Genomic DNA, 15,853 nt, shown 5'->3' with positions numbered 1-15,853 from the left:
GAGCACTGATTCCTGTTGAACACACTGGGAGAAGAGTAGGAAAAAAAAGGAATTTTTGCAAGTTCACTGCCACGTGTTGACACCCCACTTTTGACCTAAATCTGTGGGTGTTGCTTAAAAAAATTAAATAAACCTATTTTTCTGCAGCCACGGGTCAAATGTTGTGTGAACTAACACTGAACACCTCAAAAAGTTGTTTTCTTTCCCAGTAATAAACCCCCAAAGCAGGAATATTAATCCAACTCCTCACACAGTCAGGGAACACTTATTCCTGTGGAACACACTGGGAGAACAGGGCAGGGAAAAGGAGATTTTACAAGTTCAGTGTCACATTCTGACGTGGAATTTTGACCTCAATCCATGGATATTGCTGAAAAAAATTTTAAAAATCTGGTTTTCTGCAGTCACATGTCACTGCTGTGTGAACTAACACTGCACACCTCAAAAGTCAGTTTTCTTCCCCAGTAAGAAGCCCCCAAAGCAGGAATATTAATTAACTCCTTCACACAGTCAGGGAGCACTGATTCCTGTTGAACACACTGGGAGAAGAGTAGGAAAAAAAGGAATTTTTGCAAGTTCACTGCCACATGTTGACAGCCCACTTTTGACCTAAATCCACAGGTTTTGCTTAAAAAAATGAAATAAATCTATTTTTTTTTGCAGTGCTCTGCATCAGAAGTTCCATTTTATCCAGTAATTCAAACATCTGTCTGGATGCAGGATGCATTCTAATTAATATGTTCTTGATTGAAGCTTCCTAACAAACTAATCCCGTGACCCAAATCTCCTGCTTTGGAATACATGATTAAACATTATCTTATCAGTGTTATGGTGCAATCCCTGAGTCACCAGAGCCAGCCCAGACTTCTGGCACATCATGGAAAGATGTCCTGACAAGACACAGGGAGTATAAAGAGTTTCCAAGGAAAGTCTTTCCTGGTCCTCGGGAAAAATCAAGTGAAAACAACTGAAGATCTGGAGCATGAAGAGATAAAAGATAAACACAAAGAAAGGAATAAATGCAGATTTATAAAGTATTTCCATCTCTCTGCATGACAGTCACAGCCATAATTCCTAATTCTACTGTAACAATCCAGTTTGCTCCACAAATGGATGAACAGCAGCCTCGACATCCACATTTCAGAGGTCACTTGACTGCCACAAAATTCCTCTAAAGTCAACTTTTCCCACCAAATTACATTAGGATACAGCTGAATGGTTGGGAGCAAATCAGGATTTGTTACCACTGCCCAGAGGAAAGATCAGGACACTGGGAATGTCACAACATGGCCTGGATGTGTCGGGGTTTCAGGACCTGAATGGGAAGTCAAAAGTCACCTGAACTTACCAGAAATTGGGACAAACCTCAGGTTTTCCTAATGATGCTCCATTTTTTATGTTATGTGTCAGCTTTAAAGTGCTATCAAGATGCTGTGTCTGCATCCAGCTACTGAATCCCACCTCTTAATTTTCCCTGTTTGTTCCTTAACTGGCCTTTGGACAGTTCATGTGTGTTCCAAAATATCTGGTATTTGGTGTTAGGTTGTGGAACAGGCAAATGCAATCCCTTCAAATTCACAACTTACACCACTGCACTCCTTGGGCTTGCCCAGAGATGCTCTGGATTCCCCATCCCTGGAGATGTTCAGGGAATTGATACAGGGAATATCAAGATACAGGAATATCACTCAGGTCATGGCATGGATTAAGACTCAGCTAAAGGATGCTCAGACTCACTCACTCATTTCTCCCCTCCTGCAATGTTGCCTTTGCTGTGCCAATCATTTTCTCCATAACCAGATTTCCCTGGATTTGGGAACTCGGAGAGAGGGCACAAAAGAGAGAGGAGAGGCAGGACACATTGTCCCCCTATTTTATTGACATTTGCAGCCCCATGAAAGCGGGCCCAGCAATGTGATCTGGAATTCAGTGGGACTCAGCACACTGATACTGCTGCCAAAGCCCTCGTGTGGAGGTGGGACTTTAGTCACAAACAAGTGTGGAGATTCCCTTCATCCAGGAAACAACTGTCCCATTGTTTTAGGGAGCTCCATTTCAATGGAATCAGTCTCCTTGGAATCAGCCTTGGAAAGGCAGCACACACAATGTCCTCAGGATTATCTGTGTCACTGATTATTTGTCCAACTGAGGCAACTGCTGAAGGTCCCCAGAGGAGCAATAATGGCACAGGCAGGGCTGGGAGAGCTGGGGGGGTCACCTGGAGAAGAGAAGGATCCAGGGAGACCTTGGAGCACATTCCAGGGCCTAAAGGGGCTCCAGGAGAGCTGGAGAGGGACTTGGGACAAGGGGTAGAGGGACAGCACACAGGGAATGGCTTCCCACTGCCAGAGGGCAGGGATAGATGGGATATTGGGAAGGAATTCCTGGCTAGGAGGGTGGGGAGGCCCTGGCACAGGTTGGGCAGAGAAGCTGTGGCTGCCCCTGGATCCCTGGAAGTGTCCAAGGCCAGGTTGGAGCAACCTGGTCTAGTGGAAGGTGTCCCTGTCCATGGCAGGGGCTGGAACTCGATCACCTTTAAGGTCCCTTCCAACCCAAACCATTCTATGATTCCATTGTTATAATTTCTGGAAGATCAGAAGAAAAATGAGGAACTGTCCTCATTTTAAAAAAAAATAGTGATGATGTCACCACCACTTGAAGAGTTTGAGGTTTTATCTGGGTGCACCAGCCCAACAGGCTTCAAGCAGAGAAGATCTCCCAAGCTCAACACCAAAGCCCTGCTTTTTTCAGTTAATGACAGAAGGAGGGGGAGAGAAAACAAAAAGATGTTAAACAAGGGGGGCAGCTGATAAGATTAACTCCTGTCAGGACACATGGGTGAATTTATTCAGGCCCAGGAGGGGGGAAGGCACTGCTTTCCTATCAAACCATTCACTCTGCAGAATATTTGGGGTTTGTTTGGGGTTTTAAGCGCCCAGGGCAGCTCTCACAGCGAGGTTTAGCGTTACTCTACAAAAACACCGGGAGTTAAAGAACAGATACACGAGCGGAAAACAAACAGGAAATGGAACAATGCCAGCGATAAGATACCCCGGAGAGCAGCTCAGGAGCCCTCCCAGAACAATGGCAAGGCCATTCATTAGGGAAGCCCGACGCCTGTCTCCAGCTGAGCCGGGAGTTCAGTCACTCCCCCGCCTGTTCCCAGCTCGGCACCAGGGTGTCCTTAGACAATGGCTCAATCCCAGCTCCCAGGAGCTGCTCCTGCTCCTTGGCCCGCAGTCAGAGCGCATTAAATTTGCTAAATTGGCAGAAAAGAGCCTGGCTAAACACGGGGAGGTAAAAAAAAATCTGCCTGCTCAGGAAGATGAAGCGGGGGTAAGACACCAAAGCACCAGCGCTGGGGCAAAATCCACGGGGGAGGGAGCAGGAAGGTGAGGCTGGAAAAGGGTCAGGTCACCTCCAGGGATTTGCCCCAAACCAACACACTCCCAGCAGAAGATGCACAATAATCCTTAAAACAGTCTCTGTTTGGAAAAGCAACGGGATGAACAATTGGGGCAATGAACTAAATGCTCTCGGGATGTGGGAGAAACCTCAGCAGGAAGAGCTTTGTGTGGGATGGATATAATGGAGAAAAAAAATAATCATCTAAAAAAGTAGCAATACTTGAGCAGATGGATACAATGGAGAAAAAATAATCTAAAAAAGTAGTAGTACTTGAACAGAATCGAGATAAAATAAACTCCAAGATTTGCTGGTACAGCCTGTAAAGTACCCTGTGCTCTCTGGGGAGGATAAAAAGCAAATGCCAACCTCCCAATTCCTTTCTCCTGTCAGTTGTGATGTCTTTTCTCCCTGGCAAAGAATGCAGGAATGCTACTAGGCAACCACTTCAAAATCAGATTAGGGCATTCTTTTAGGAAAAAAAAAAATCAGCTGTAAGTACATTTAAAGACTGGTATCAATACTGGGTCAGTTCTCACCCAGTGCTGGGTTTAATTTCAGTACAAATATTAATGAACTTGAAGCAAAGCTGTGAAATTTTATATTGGTTTTAGCTCACAGCCCAGTATGAAACTAAAGCTGGGGTGAGGGAAGTGTCATTAGAGGCAGCCAAGTGAAATAAAACATGCAATGACTGTAAAAAAAACACAGTTAGGAGTATCTGCTTTCCACACAAGCCAACAGGACTCAGGATGTAAAACTACATGGTTTTTTTGTCAGCTGAAGCTTGTATCTGATGACAGATTTAATGCATTTCTAGCAGTGACATGGAAGCTATGCCAGAAATCCTGCAGGCTCCACGAGCCAGGTCAGAGCACACAAGAGCCCCATTGTGGGTGCTGAGGGACCAGGGCAAGGCACAAACCTGCCCACAGCACACAATTCCTATATTTCCAGACCACAGGGGCTTAGTTATTAAGAGGGACGGTCCTATGAATGGAATAAATCCTCCATGTGACAACAAGGATTACACAAAGCAGTTCCTTTTGCCTGGAACACTTTCCCTGGAGCTGTGGAACGTTTGGAGTGGCTGTTCTTTGCTTGGCACTTCCAGCCCAGAAACACTCCGGGGTCAGCGGTGAGATGGCCCAGCCTGGTTTATGACATTAAATGAGCAGCAAAAGCAAATTCCAAGGAGTTTATCCGGCATGATTAAGTCCCACTGGAAGGCTGACAAAGTGACCTTACAGACCTTCTGACTGTCCAGTTGCTGCTCAGCCAAAGACTTAAAGCCCTGACCCTGGAAAATGTGGGATGGGAACAACCACATGGTACAGTTTGCATGGACCAAAGGACAACCTGGTTATGCACATTTACAACTTTTTTGTGTGTGTTTCAGTAAATAAGCTCCAAATTTTCTTGCTAAAATAAAATAAAATAAAAAAAAAACAACCCAGGCTGCTGTATCATTTCTCACACAGAGCTTCTTTAGGGCTACACTTCTCCATCCTTAACTGTGACACATTGTTTAAACAATCACTCCTCAGTCCTTTTCTCTCAAGAATTTCAATTATCATTTCTGAATTCTTCCTTTAATATCTTGACACTGATTATATATAAAAGAAGCCAGAGTCAATATTACATTATATTAATTATAATAAAGCAGCACAAAGCCCTGTTGCTTTCCCACAGCACACTTGCAAATGCTCCTTTATTTCCTACTGCCCTTTTCTCCCGATTTCAGAAGGAATAAAGCACTGAAACCACTGAAGTTGTTTATGTGCCAGCAGCTAAATCCCAACTGCTCCTGGGTTTCTCTTGCAACTACTTGAAGTTCTTTGCCTTATTAAATTAGTAAATGGGTTGAAGAATTTAGGGAGAAAAGAGAGCAACAATCAGCTGTTCCTTCCCTGAGAAACCGGGCTGGGGCTTGGGGCAGGAAAACGATCTTCATCTTTCTGAAATCTGTGGTATCTTTTTGAGTGCAGTGAGAATAAAAGGGGGAAAAATGTCAAACTAACCTAAAATGCAGAGGATTCCATCAGGCTGGGATTTGCTGCTCTGTGTCAGGATACTCTGAATGTTTCGGAGGCGGCTGCAGCTGCAAAAGAAAAGAGAATTTGTCCTCAAGGTCACTGTTGGGAAATGTCAGATTTGGAGGCTCAAAAGCTGACTGAGCTTTTTCCTTTATTATCTAAACTTCAACTTGGGTACTTTGTGCTTGAAACACATTCAGACCTCATATCAAACCATTCTGGGTTAATTTTGCCCACTAAAAGCTGAAACCCACAGCCCTGAAAAGACTGGAACCTGGAACTGTCCCTTCCAACCACGTGCTCTGTTAATCCCTAATCTCCTGCAAAAATTGCTGGGCAGGTTTGCCCTCACCGGGGCACCAGGAATTCCTTTCCTTGCAAACATGGGGTGGGTGATGCCCACCCAGAAAGGTGACACTGGGACTGCAGGAGCACCCACATCCCAACAGGAGTTTGGGGCAGATGAGTTTCAGCAGCTCCAGGGCACTTCCACCCTTAAAATCCAGGCACATCCCAGACCTCTTGCAAGTGCAATCATAAAGCAGGAACTTTTTCCCCTCTGTGCCCAATGAAATCACGGGATTATTTCCATAAACCATGAAAACAGACAGTCAGGAAAACTATAAACCTATAACATCTTTGATAATCTACATCAGAATTGTTAAATTTGGAAAAAAACCTCCAAGATCATGGAGCCCAACATTAAAAAGAAATGAAACGACGCCAAGTCTCACCAAGATTTTTCATAATCAAAGTGAACAGTTCATGATAATAAATTTTAATTCAGTTGTTCAATATCCATCCTCAAACCAGGGAAAAAATTCCATCTGCGACAGGCAGACAGAGAGCAAAGCCATTTGTGCTTCCAGGCAACGTTCTGCGAGCTTGTTTAAACACAGATAAAAGACAAGAAACTTCACTGTTGATATTCCTGAATGTGTTTTCTTGTTTATAGAACTGTTCGGCTCCAGGAAACAAAATGCCTCTTACAGAAACACTCCAAGCGAGCTAAATTTATGAGCAGTTCAAACAAACAACAAAGTCGGGTCAAATATTTCTGTTTCCACCAAAAAAAGCAAATAGATCTTTTCAGCAATGCTACAATTATCGTGCTCTACTTTCTCTGAAGGACAAAAAGGTTTCCATTATGGCCAATCCAAGGGAAACCCAACATCCACAGGGAAGGACAGACAATATCTGGAGATATTTTCATAGAAAAAAATCAGTGCAAACCACTCCAGCTTTAATTCTGCCCCTTTTTAGGTCACCCTCAAATATTCTCTTTGCCTCAAACTTCCTGATTCCTGTGCCACACTGGGTTGGATGCATGAATGGACAGTTTGATGTTAAATATGGAAACAGGAATTAAAGCCAGTGATGACAGCAAAGAGACACTTAATCAGGTGCTATCAGATGTTTGCCCACATAGGGGGTGCCAGGAAATGAATGAAAACAACACTGAACTTTATGCTGCACATTTCAGCAACTTCTAATTATTCCTTGTCCAAAACCTGACCTAAAACCATCCAAAATTAAGGGGTTTTATCTTGTTCTGGGAGATTTTTGGCCCATCATCAAGCAGGACCCCAAACGAGCTGGGTGAGATGATCCACTGTGACAAACTGCGCTTGGATATTTTTGTTTAGTGCTCATATTTTTATACTTCCCATGTCACAAGACCAAGAGCAGAAAAACCTCAGTGTGGGCACAAATTGGACTTATTTCATTTGTTGGTATGGAAACAAGGCCACAGTTATTTCAGGAGCAGCTGCAGGGAAGCAGAACTGCTAAAGCCTCTGTAAAAAAAACCAACAAAAACTCAAGAAAATGAAATAATTCCATGTACATCAGTGAAACGCTTCTCAAAATGCTTCTCAACTGTCTGCAATTCCAGGATTCCCAGAGGAACTGAAGGACAGGTTGGAAGGACCATGGGAAAGCCTGGCCAAGGACTTCTGCAGGGACACAACAAGCAGACTTTTATTAAAACATTTACCATTTGTGAGGAGAGAAACTGTCCTCAGAAATAATGTTATAATGTTTCTATCTGAGGGCACAAGGGGGAGGTTTTTCACTCAGCTCCTCAGAAACAAGATCCAATAATCCCTCTGCTACCTGTGTTCAGCTCTGAAGGCAAATGTAAGGAATTCTCCAGCCAAACACAGGTTTTTCTGGAGAGTAAAACATTTTTGAAACCTCTTATGCATTATAAACAGAGCAGGAATACAGAAATTGAGTTTGCTTTAATATTTCCCCCCATACTGATCCCTTTTATAAAAAAAGAATGACTAGAGCTCAATTTGACAAAGAACAAGGTAAAAAACTCACAGGGGAAGATATTTTCATTTATTAAAAACCATTATCATTGTGTATATTTTTTATATATATGTGTGTATATATATATGTATATTTTTTATATATGTGATACAAGGTAACCCGTTCCTAAGATCTTAATTTCAATGTCTTCCCCAAAAGGGTGACCCAAACACATTTATCTTTTAAAGTAAAAAGTAATTTTAAAAGCCTGTGCAAGGAGACCAGAGCAGAGAAAAGCAAAAAATACACATATTTTGTTGTCTTCCTGAGCTCTGTGAAAGTATTTTCTGGTCTGTCCAAGTGAACTGCAGTGGGAGGGAAAAGGGAAGAGGAACTAGAGGAGGAAAGTACCTGCATGTTCATTCTGGGGTGGGTATTTCTTTTCTTCCTTAAAAATATATGAAGTTCTCAGATTAAGCTGCTAAAATACTTCTGCCAAGTAAATCTGGGTGTCAGGAGACAGTCCTGACACAAAAGGGCAAATTATAAGTTCATGACTTCATAATGAGATGTAATGGCCAGAAAGATGTTTTTATTTCATTCTTAACACTGAACAACCTTCAGCAGGAATATTTTTTCTTCTCCTCGTTTAAAGAAGTGGTTTCTGTGAGAGAATCCTTTGAAAAAGCTCCTTCCCAGAAATATTTCCAACGTCATCTCAAGTGTGGATAAACCACGACATTGAAAGGCTGACAACAAACACAGCAGACTTGTTTGCCTGAAGAAAGGTGCCTTTGAGAGACAGGGGAGAGAATAATTAGAATTCTTATGACATGCTTTTAAACAATACAGGCTAAACTGGGTATAAAGTCGGGGCGGGGGGGAAAAAAAAGGCATTTTCTTGCATTTCACATTAACCAGCCATCTGACAAAAACAAAGAGGCTGTCCTGGGAACAAAAATCCATGGCTTTTCCCGGCTCCAAAGCAAGCTCCCTGCAAGGGCACTGACTTTTTACTCCTCTGCATTTTACCACAGCCACACAATTTCAAAGAGAAACGACCGAGAACGACAGAACAAATTACAAGTTTCCACACCACGGCACAGCACTCTGGGATTTGGGCTTCTTCCCTGGAAGATGTGGCTCTGGATCCACCATATATGTTAACCACAATTAAATGGACAGTAATTTGTTCCATTAGGTGTGTTTGGAAGCACAGTTTCATGAAGCCTTTCCTAAGGAAACCCCAAAATCCTTCAATGAGATTTTCCATTGAACTCATTCAATGATTTCTCCGTTTCCATGAGTTTGGACAAGAGCTGGAAGCTACTTATGATTCCATATCCTACAAAGCAACTTCAGAAACGGCCAAGAACTTGCAGGGGAGGGGAAGTGGGAATTTTCCCACCAGTTTGGGCCAGAAGATGTGATTTCTCCACGGTTTGGAGGCAGGATAAGATGCTCCGAGGGGCAGCCTCGCCCTTCTCGCTGCCTTTGTGTCTGCACTAAGGATCCTGCAGCCATGTGTCAAGTCGGATCAGCTTATGGATCCAAACAACCTCCAGGCCGGGAATTAGAAGGAAAACAACGCTTTCCAAGAGCAGCACAGCTGAGCTGACTGCTGATGAAGGCAGGTCAAAAGGCAAAACCACTGTTTGGGGTGACATCTGGCAATAAAAAGGGTGTTTGGGCCAATTAAGGAACTATACCTTGAGGTACTCGATTTTCTGCCGATCTTGGACTAGATCCAAAGAGAAAATAAAAGGGGGGTGGGGGTGGAAGATAATTGACAATCATTAACTTCTAAGAATTAGTGCTCATCTGTTCACGTCTTCACACTAATTATGCAAAGCACCTCGCCTTACAACAGCCGGGCTGTCACAGCTCGGGGACAGACACGGCGCTGCGAGGCACCGGCTGTTGGCAAATAAAGGGAATATTAACAGCTCTGCCTTTCTCCGGGACAAAGAACAAACACGTTCCCTCGCCGCCCGATTTTCCATTGAATTCCGTTTATTTTCCCCACAATGCGCCGCTTTTCCCCCGCTGCCGGCTGGATTCAGGCTGCGTGCGAGCTCTTCCCTTCCCTGCCGTGGTAATCCAGAGATATTCCCATTGATCCCGGGCCCATTCCCGATGGATCCCCTCCCACGGGCTGGGCCGGGGCGGTTCACACCCCGTCGGGCTGACAAAGGGGGGGATTTTCTCGGTGTCGTGGCAGATGTTCCGCTGCTCCTCCCCCACAAAGGCTCCCAAAAAACCCGCACGTGGCCGAGGGTTGATGGATGGCAGCGAACAAGGGGGAAAATCTGCTCTCCCTGGCAAGCGTGGGAGAATCCTCACGTATCCGGGGCTCATCTGCAGGGAATGACGGGGACAGATTCCTGCTCTCTACCTCAGACAATGGTTTGAACAGCAACTGCTCGATTTAACATCAGTAAATAAACAGGAAAGTTATTTTTTCCCAAATAAACAGGAAAGTTATTTTTTCCCAAATCTCATTTCTTATTAACTTGCTGTCACTACCATCTGTTTCCACTCTGCCCCCCCACCCAAAAACCAAGTTTATTTTCTATAGGTCTTTTGTTGATCTCACAATTTCTACCAGAAACATCATTATTATTGTTGTCTGATATATCAGAGTCCAGGATTTCCCTGGATTTCCCCCACTCTGACATTATCACCACCGTGAAAACAGAAACCAGAAGTCAGACTGTGTTAAAGACTCTCAGAATTCCATTAATGTCAAAAGCAGATTATTTGAAATTTAATATTTAGCTTGAACAGTAACGTGCTTTCTCATTTTTTTGTTATTTTTTCATAGCTCACTAAAATAACTTATAATAACTTTTACTGCTTGGCATTCACTAAAGACAATGGCATTCACCCACCTTAAAGTACATTTTTATGTAATGTAATTTAACGTATTTTAACATGTATTTTTACATATTTTAAAATACAAAATTTTCCAGCTATTTCCCAAATTTCTCTAAAATGAACCTGGAGATCTTGACTGTAAATAGATCCAACGACATTTTTTGAAATAGTAAGTAGCAAATATCAAAACGGACACAAAGAAATTTCACCTCTGAGGGCATTCCCAGGACCAAATTCCTCACTTCTTGACTTCAAATGGTCGGGAACGTTTACTATTTATTTTTTTCTGCATTTCAGAGACCTTCAAAGCACAAAGGAGGAAACCTGAATCTCTCCTTCCTAAACCTCTGGAACTGCCTGATGCCGTTGGCACATCAGAGGCTACAACTGTTCCCCCTCAAAAAACATTTATCACTGAAAAAAAGGCAATAATTGAAGAAGCAGCACGAGGGTGATTGTTCTGCCTCTGCTTAGAAGGACAAGGCACTGTTTGGCACCTCAAAAATCAAAGTGAAGCTGTGATGCCTCAAATTTCCCATTCCTGGAGCACGAGCTCTGCAGCCACGTGGCCACAAAGCTCCAAGATGCTTTTCCATCAGCTCAATCCAAACAATTGCAAAGGGGGATTTTCCTTCTGCCTCTCTATTCCCATCACTTATTTCATTCCACATCCCTCTGAACTTTGGCTGCAGCCAAGCACAGACCTTAAGCCATCTCACTTCACAAGGCAGAAAACCATCCATATGCAAGGAATGGGGTTTGCTTCCCTTTTTTTCCCCTCCTGTACTTCAGCAAGTCAAATCACCGCTGCCTTTGCATTGCTAAAATCCAGCTCACTCCTTAAAAATAATCCAGTGAAACCGTGCTGTTACAAAATTCCTGAACCTCGGCATAATTCCATCAGGAACACTCGGGTACAGAGTTAATCTTTCCCCCATTAAAACTGGTTGGGAAACCAAAACAACTGCCTTGTTTCCGGCACCTCTGTGCTCCCAAACACCCCTCCAAGGGATCCTCTGGAGCCACAGGAAAAAAGCCACATCCTTAACCACGGTGTGATTAACGACAGGGCAGTTCAGGGGATGAGAATGTTAAGCACGGGGGAAGAGACAACATGAAAATTAACCCAAGGACTCGTTTTGCATTTCCCCACGTGGTGAGAACTCTCCCGTGTTCTGTTACCAGCAGGGGTAAGGAATAAGGAGGGTTTGCCTGCTCTGTTTTACAGAAAGGGAATTCAAACTGGGAGGGTGCAGAGCCCTCCCAAGCACACCAAAGCCACGATGATTTTCAGGGGGAGATCCTTAAAACAACCATTTCATAGACATTTTGCTCAGAAATGAAGGAAAACACTCATTCACCACTGAACACAGACACAGGAAGGATGACATCACCCTCCAAGAAAACATCCCCTTTTTTGGGCAGTTTTCCTCTCTTAGTTAAGAGATTTTTCATTTCTATTTCCAAACCCGTTCCTTACTTGCTGGGGTTGCTCCCCACATGGCACAGCAAAACTCCAAAGTCTGTGGAAGAACTCCAAGAATTCCCTCTGGCCCTTACTCCAGCCTTTATATAGTCTGAAGAATTTTTCCATTCCTGTTTGGGACTCAGGGGCAGGTCGAGGGAGGGTCACGGATTGCTTTGTTTTAAGTTATTTTTATGAACTGCCTGCTATCTGCTGACTGCTTGGGATATTTATTGCAAACACTGGCCTCCATCTGGGCTGAAAATAAAAAATAAAAAAAAATAAGAGAACACAAGAACAAGAAATGTTGAGGAGGAAAAAAACTAACGGACGACAAGGCTCCTCTAAAGTGCCAAATTCCAGATGCTGGCTGGAGCTCCTAGTGGAGCTCAAAAGCTTGCAGATGTTCCCAGAGCCTGAATGTTCTCATGACAACTCTAAAACAGGGTCTCAGATTACAAAAATCACTCAGGAAGAGAGAGGCTTGAGTGGAAACCATTTTCTCTTGCAGCATTTTTTTTGTTCCCATCTCGGCGTTCTGCTGCGGATCGTGAGTTTTTAGATGCTTTAAAGAAACGACTGAGCTCTTCCTAAACAGTTAAGATTCATTTATTCCATGAAAATATTATTTGAAAAGGTCACTTTTGCTTCTCTCTCATGAGTAATGCCATTTCTAAGTGCAGGCAGAGAAGGAACAGAACCAGCACAGCACAGCCACGTTCACGTGTTACCAGCAGAACAACCTCCATTTCTCTCCCTCAGAGCAGAATTCCTCATTTCACAGGCAAATTGTCCAAAAAAGTGAAAATGCTTTTGTTTCCTTCTTGTACTAAACATAAAAAGCTGTTTGTGTTTTTTTTGGGGGGGTGTTTTTGTTTTGTTTTAATTGAAAACCTCCAGCAAACACAGCCCTCAGGTTGCTCGGCCAAGTGTTTGTCTGCAATTCACGTGCAACGTCCCTGTTTCCCTATTATCTGGCTTTCCACTGGTGAATACTTCCATGTATTGTGCTGGGACTATTGAAAGCATCAAGCACTTCAGTTCCTGGGCTGTTCTTTGTGGCGTTAAGGGACAGAATCATGGAATCATTAAGGTTGGAAAAGCCCTCTGAGACCATCGAGTCCAACCTTACCCCAGCACTGCCAAGGCCACCACAAAACCACGTCCCCGAGTGCCACAGAAATGTCTTTTAAATACCTTTTAAATACCTGGTGACTCCACCCCTGCCCTGGGCAGCTCTTCCAGCGCTTGACAACCCTTCCAGCGGAGAAATTTTCCCTGCTATCCAACCTAAACCTCCCCTGGCACAACTTGAGGCCGTGTCCTCTATTCAAACCCTTCAGGCTGCTCCTGAAGTCTCAGGGAAACAGAGCTCTGGCAACTGCAGGACACCTGAGCTGACACTCGAGCTCCCAGAGCCCAGGCCACCATCTCACATGTCCCCACACCCCACCTCCTCCAAGCCCTATCCCACGTATTCCGGAACCTCAGGGAGTGTTATTTATTCCCTTTGTACCCTCCACAACCACCCAAATGCACCACCTCCTTCCTCTCCATAATCCCTCGACCCCCTCCCAAACTTTGGCTACCCCTGCCCTAATTCCCCTTTCCTACCTTTCCCAAGCCCTTTTTCCCTGTCTCCAAGGCAGTCCACACCCATCCCCTCCCAAACCAGAGCCAGGTTTATCTCCCCACAGGAACAGGACCCCAAACCCACTCTCTCCACACCAGCCCCCCTCCAAATTCCCCTTGTTGTCCTCCTGTCCCTCACCCATCTTGGCCTCCCACACACCCTGCTCCAGCAGGATTCCGGCTTTTCCAATCCCCACATCCACAAGGTCGCCTCAGGCCCCTGCCTGCCCTCCTGTCGGGGCCACCAACACCTCCCTCTTGGTAGCCACCTGCCAAATCTGCCTGTCCCTATTGTGCTACTCCCTTCCCTCCTGCTCCCAGCCCCTCACACGCTGCTCCCACTCCTCCAGCCTCACCAAAACCTCCTTAATGACCCCAAACCTCCCCTGCAACACCCCCCAAAACACCTCCACGCCAGAAAATCCCTCCTTAATGCCCCATCCCCTCTATCCCACCCCCATCCTTCCCACCCCCAAAGCCCTGCACCGATCCTTTCCATCCCAAAGCCCCCAAATAGGTGTCAAACCCTATTTTCTCCACAATCAGCACCGTCAGCTCTCCGAGCACCCCAGTTTGGGTCACATCAAACCCTTTAACACCCCCTCATCTCCCTTAAAACCCCCCCTTAATGCCCCAACCCCTCTATCCCACCCCCATCCCTCCCACCCTAACGCCCTCAAACGGGCATTAAAACCTATTTTATCCCCAATCGGCGTCACAGCTCTGTGAAAACCTCACCTTCTCTCCCACACCGACCCTCTTAATACCCCCTCCTATCCCTTAAACCCTCTCCTTAATACCCCAAACCCTCCATCTCAGCATCCTCAAAGCCCTGCACCGCCCTTCCTTCTCAAAGAGGCGTTAAACCCACTTTTCTCAACAATCGGCACAGTCAACCCTCTGAACACCCCAGTTTCCTCCACACCAAACCCTTTATGGCCCCATCATCTCCCTTAAAACCTCTCCCTAATGCCCCTTTATCCCAGCCCACCTCGGCACCCCCAGAGCCCCGCACCCCCCGCTCCTCCCCATCCTCCCCATCCCAACGCCCTCAAACGGGGGTTAAACCCTATTTTTCTCCGCGATCAGCACAGTCAACCCCCCGAACACCCCAGTCTGGGCCATAAAAAAAACCCTTATCGCCCCATCATCTCCCTTAATACCCCTCCTTAACGCAGCTAATGCACCCCCCCCAAAGCCCTGCACACCCCCATCCTTCCCATCCCAACGCCCTCAGACGGCCGTTAAACCCTATTTTCTCCACCATCAGCACCGCCAGCTCTCTGAACACCCCCAGTCTGGGCCACATCAAACCCGTTATCGCCCCGCCATCTCCCCCGACACCCCCGCATCGCCCCATCCCCCTTCCTCCTCGCGCCCCCTCAGCGCAGCCCTCCCGCCGGCTGTCACCCTCCCTCCCCGGTGTGCCCCGGCGGTACCTGACGGAGGCGGCGGGGTTGCGGGGCCGGGCGCGGTGGCGCGGGGGCGGCGGGAGGAGCGCGGAGTGGCCGCACAGCGCCATGGCGACCGCGATGCGCCTCAGGAACGGGGCGGCCCCGCCGCGGCCGCGCCGCGCCCCGCCCCGCGCCGCGCGCACCACTCCGCGCCGGGGGCCCGGGGGGGGGGAACGGACGGGGCCGAGCGACACCCGCCTTGCTTTCCTTGCTCCGCGCCTTTCTGCCCGCGCAGCGTCCGTCTTCGAATTTTTTTTACTCGTCTCGCAGCGAGCGGGGTGGGGAATTCGTGGACAAGCCACAGGTTCTGGGAGCGGACACAGCGACGGGGATGAGGGAGGCCACCCCTCCGGCGGGAATGCGCTCGCCCAACTCCGGCCCCCGGCGCGCACACCCCCGGTGCCATCACACACGCCCACCCCCCCCCCCCCCGTCCTGGGGGCCGCCCAGCCCCCCCCCCTACCCCCCCCCCCCCCCCCGCGATGGGGCGTGGGCTCGTCCGAGCCGCCGGAGCCCCCCGGGAATGGGGATAAGGAGACCCCAAAAAACCTCGGCAAAGGGCGACAGGGAGGACCCCGGAGCCCCTGGAAACCCCGGGGAAGGGGTGACACAGACCCCCGAGGAGCGGGGTGACACGGAGACCCCCGGAGCGCTCCGGGAAGGGGAGACAAGGAGACCCCCGGGATCCTCTGGAAACTCCAGGGAAGGGTTGGCACGGAGCCTCCCGG

The 15,853-nt window shown here is 46.7% G+C and overlaps 1 protein-coding gene across 5 annotated transcripts in view; it reads right to left on the bottom strand.

The window, feature by feature from the left end:
- CUNH20orf194 (chromosome unknown C20orf194 homolog) overlaps nt 1-15,193 on the bottom strand; it is a 70,218-nt gene extending 55,025 nt beyond the window's left edge. For all 5 annotated transcript variants that reach the window (XR_003537608.1, XR_003537609.1, XR_003537610.1 and 2 more), the window contains exons 1-2: nt 15,111-15,193; nt 5,427-5,506 (exon numbers count right to left, since the gene is read on the bottom strand). Coding sequence is in view for 1 of the 5 variants with exons in the window: in XM_027705587.1 (XP_027561388.1) it covers nt 5,427-5,506; nt 15,111-15,193 (163 nt within the window). In the remaining 4 variants the exon portion in view is untranslated. The remainder of the gene's footprint in view (nt 1-5,426; nt 5,507-15,110) is intronic.
- Nucleotides 15,194-15,853: the final 660 nt, after the last annotated feature.

The sequence above is a fragment of the Neopelma chrysocephalum genome, unplaced genomic scaffold, assembly GCF_003984885.1.
Source record: "Neopelma chrysocephalum unplaced genomic scaffold, ASM398488v2 Primary Assembly neopelma1_345, whole genome shotgun sequence".
NCBI lineage: Eukaryota > Metazoa > Chordata > Aves > Passeriformes > Pipridae > Neopelma > Neopelma chrysocephalum.
Note: the sequence above shows the minus strand (reverse complement) of the source record. Positions and strands in the feature narration are given on the sequence as shown.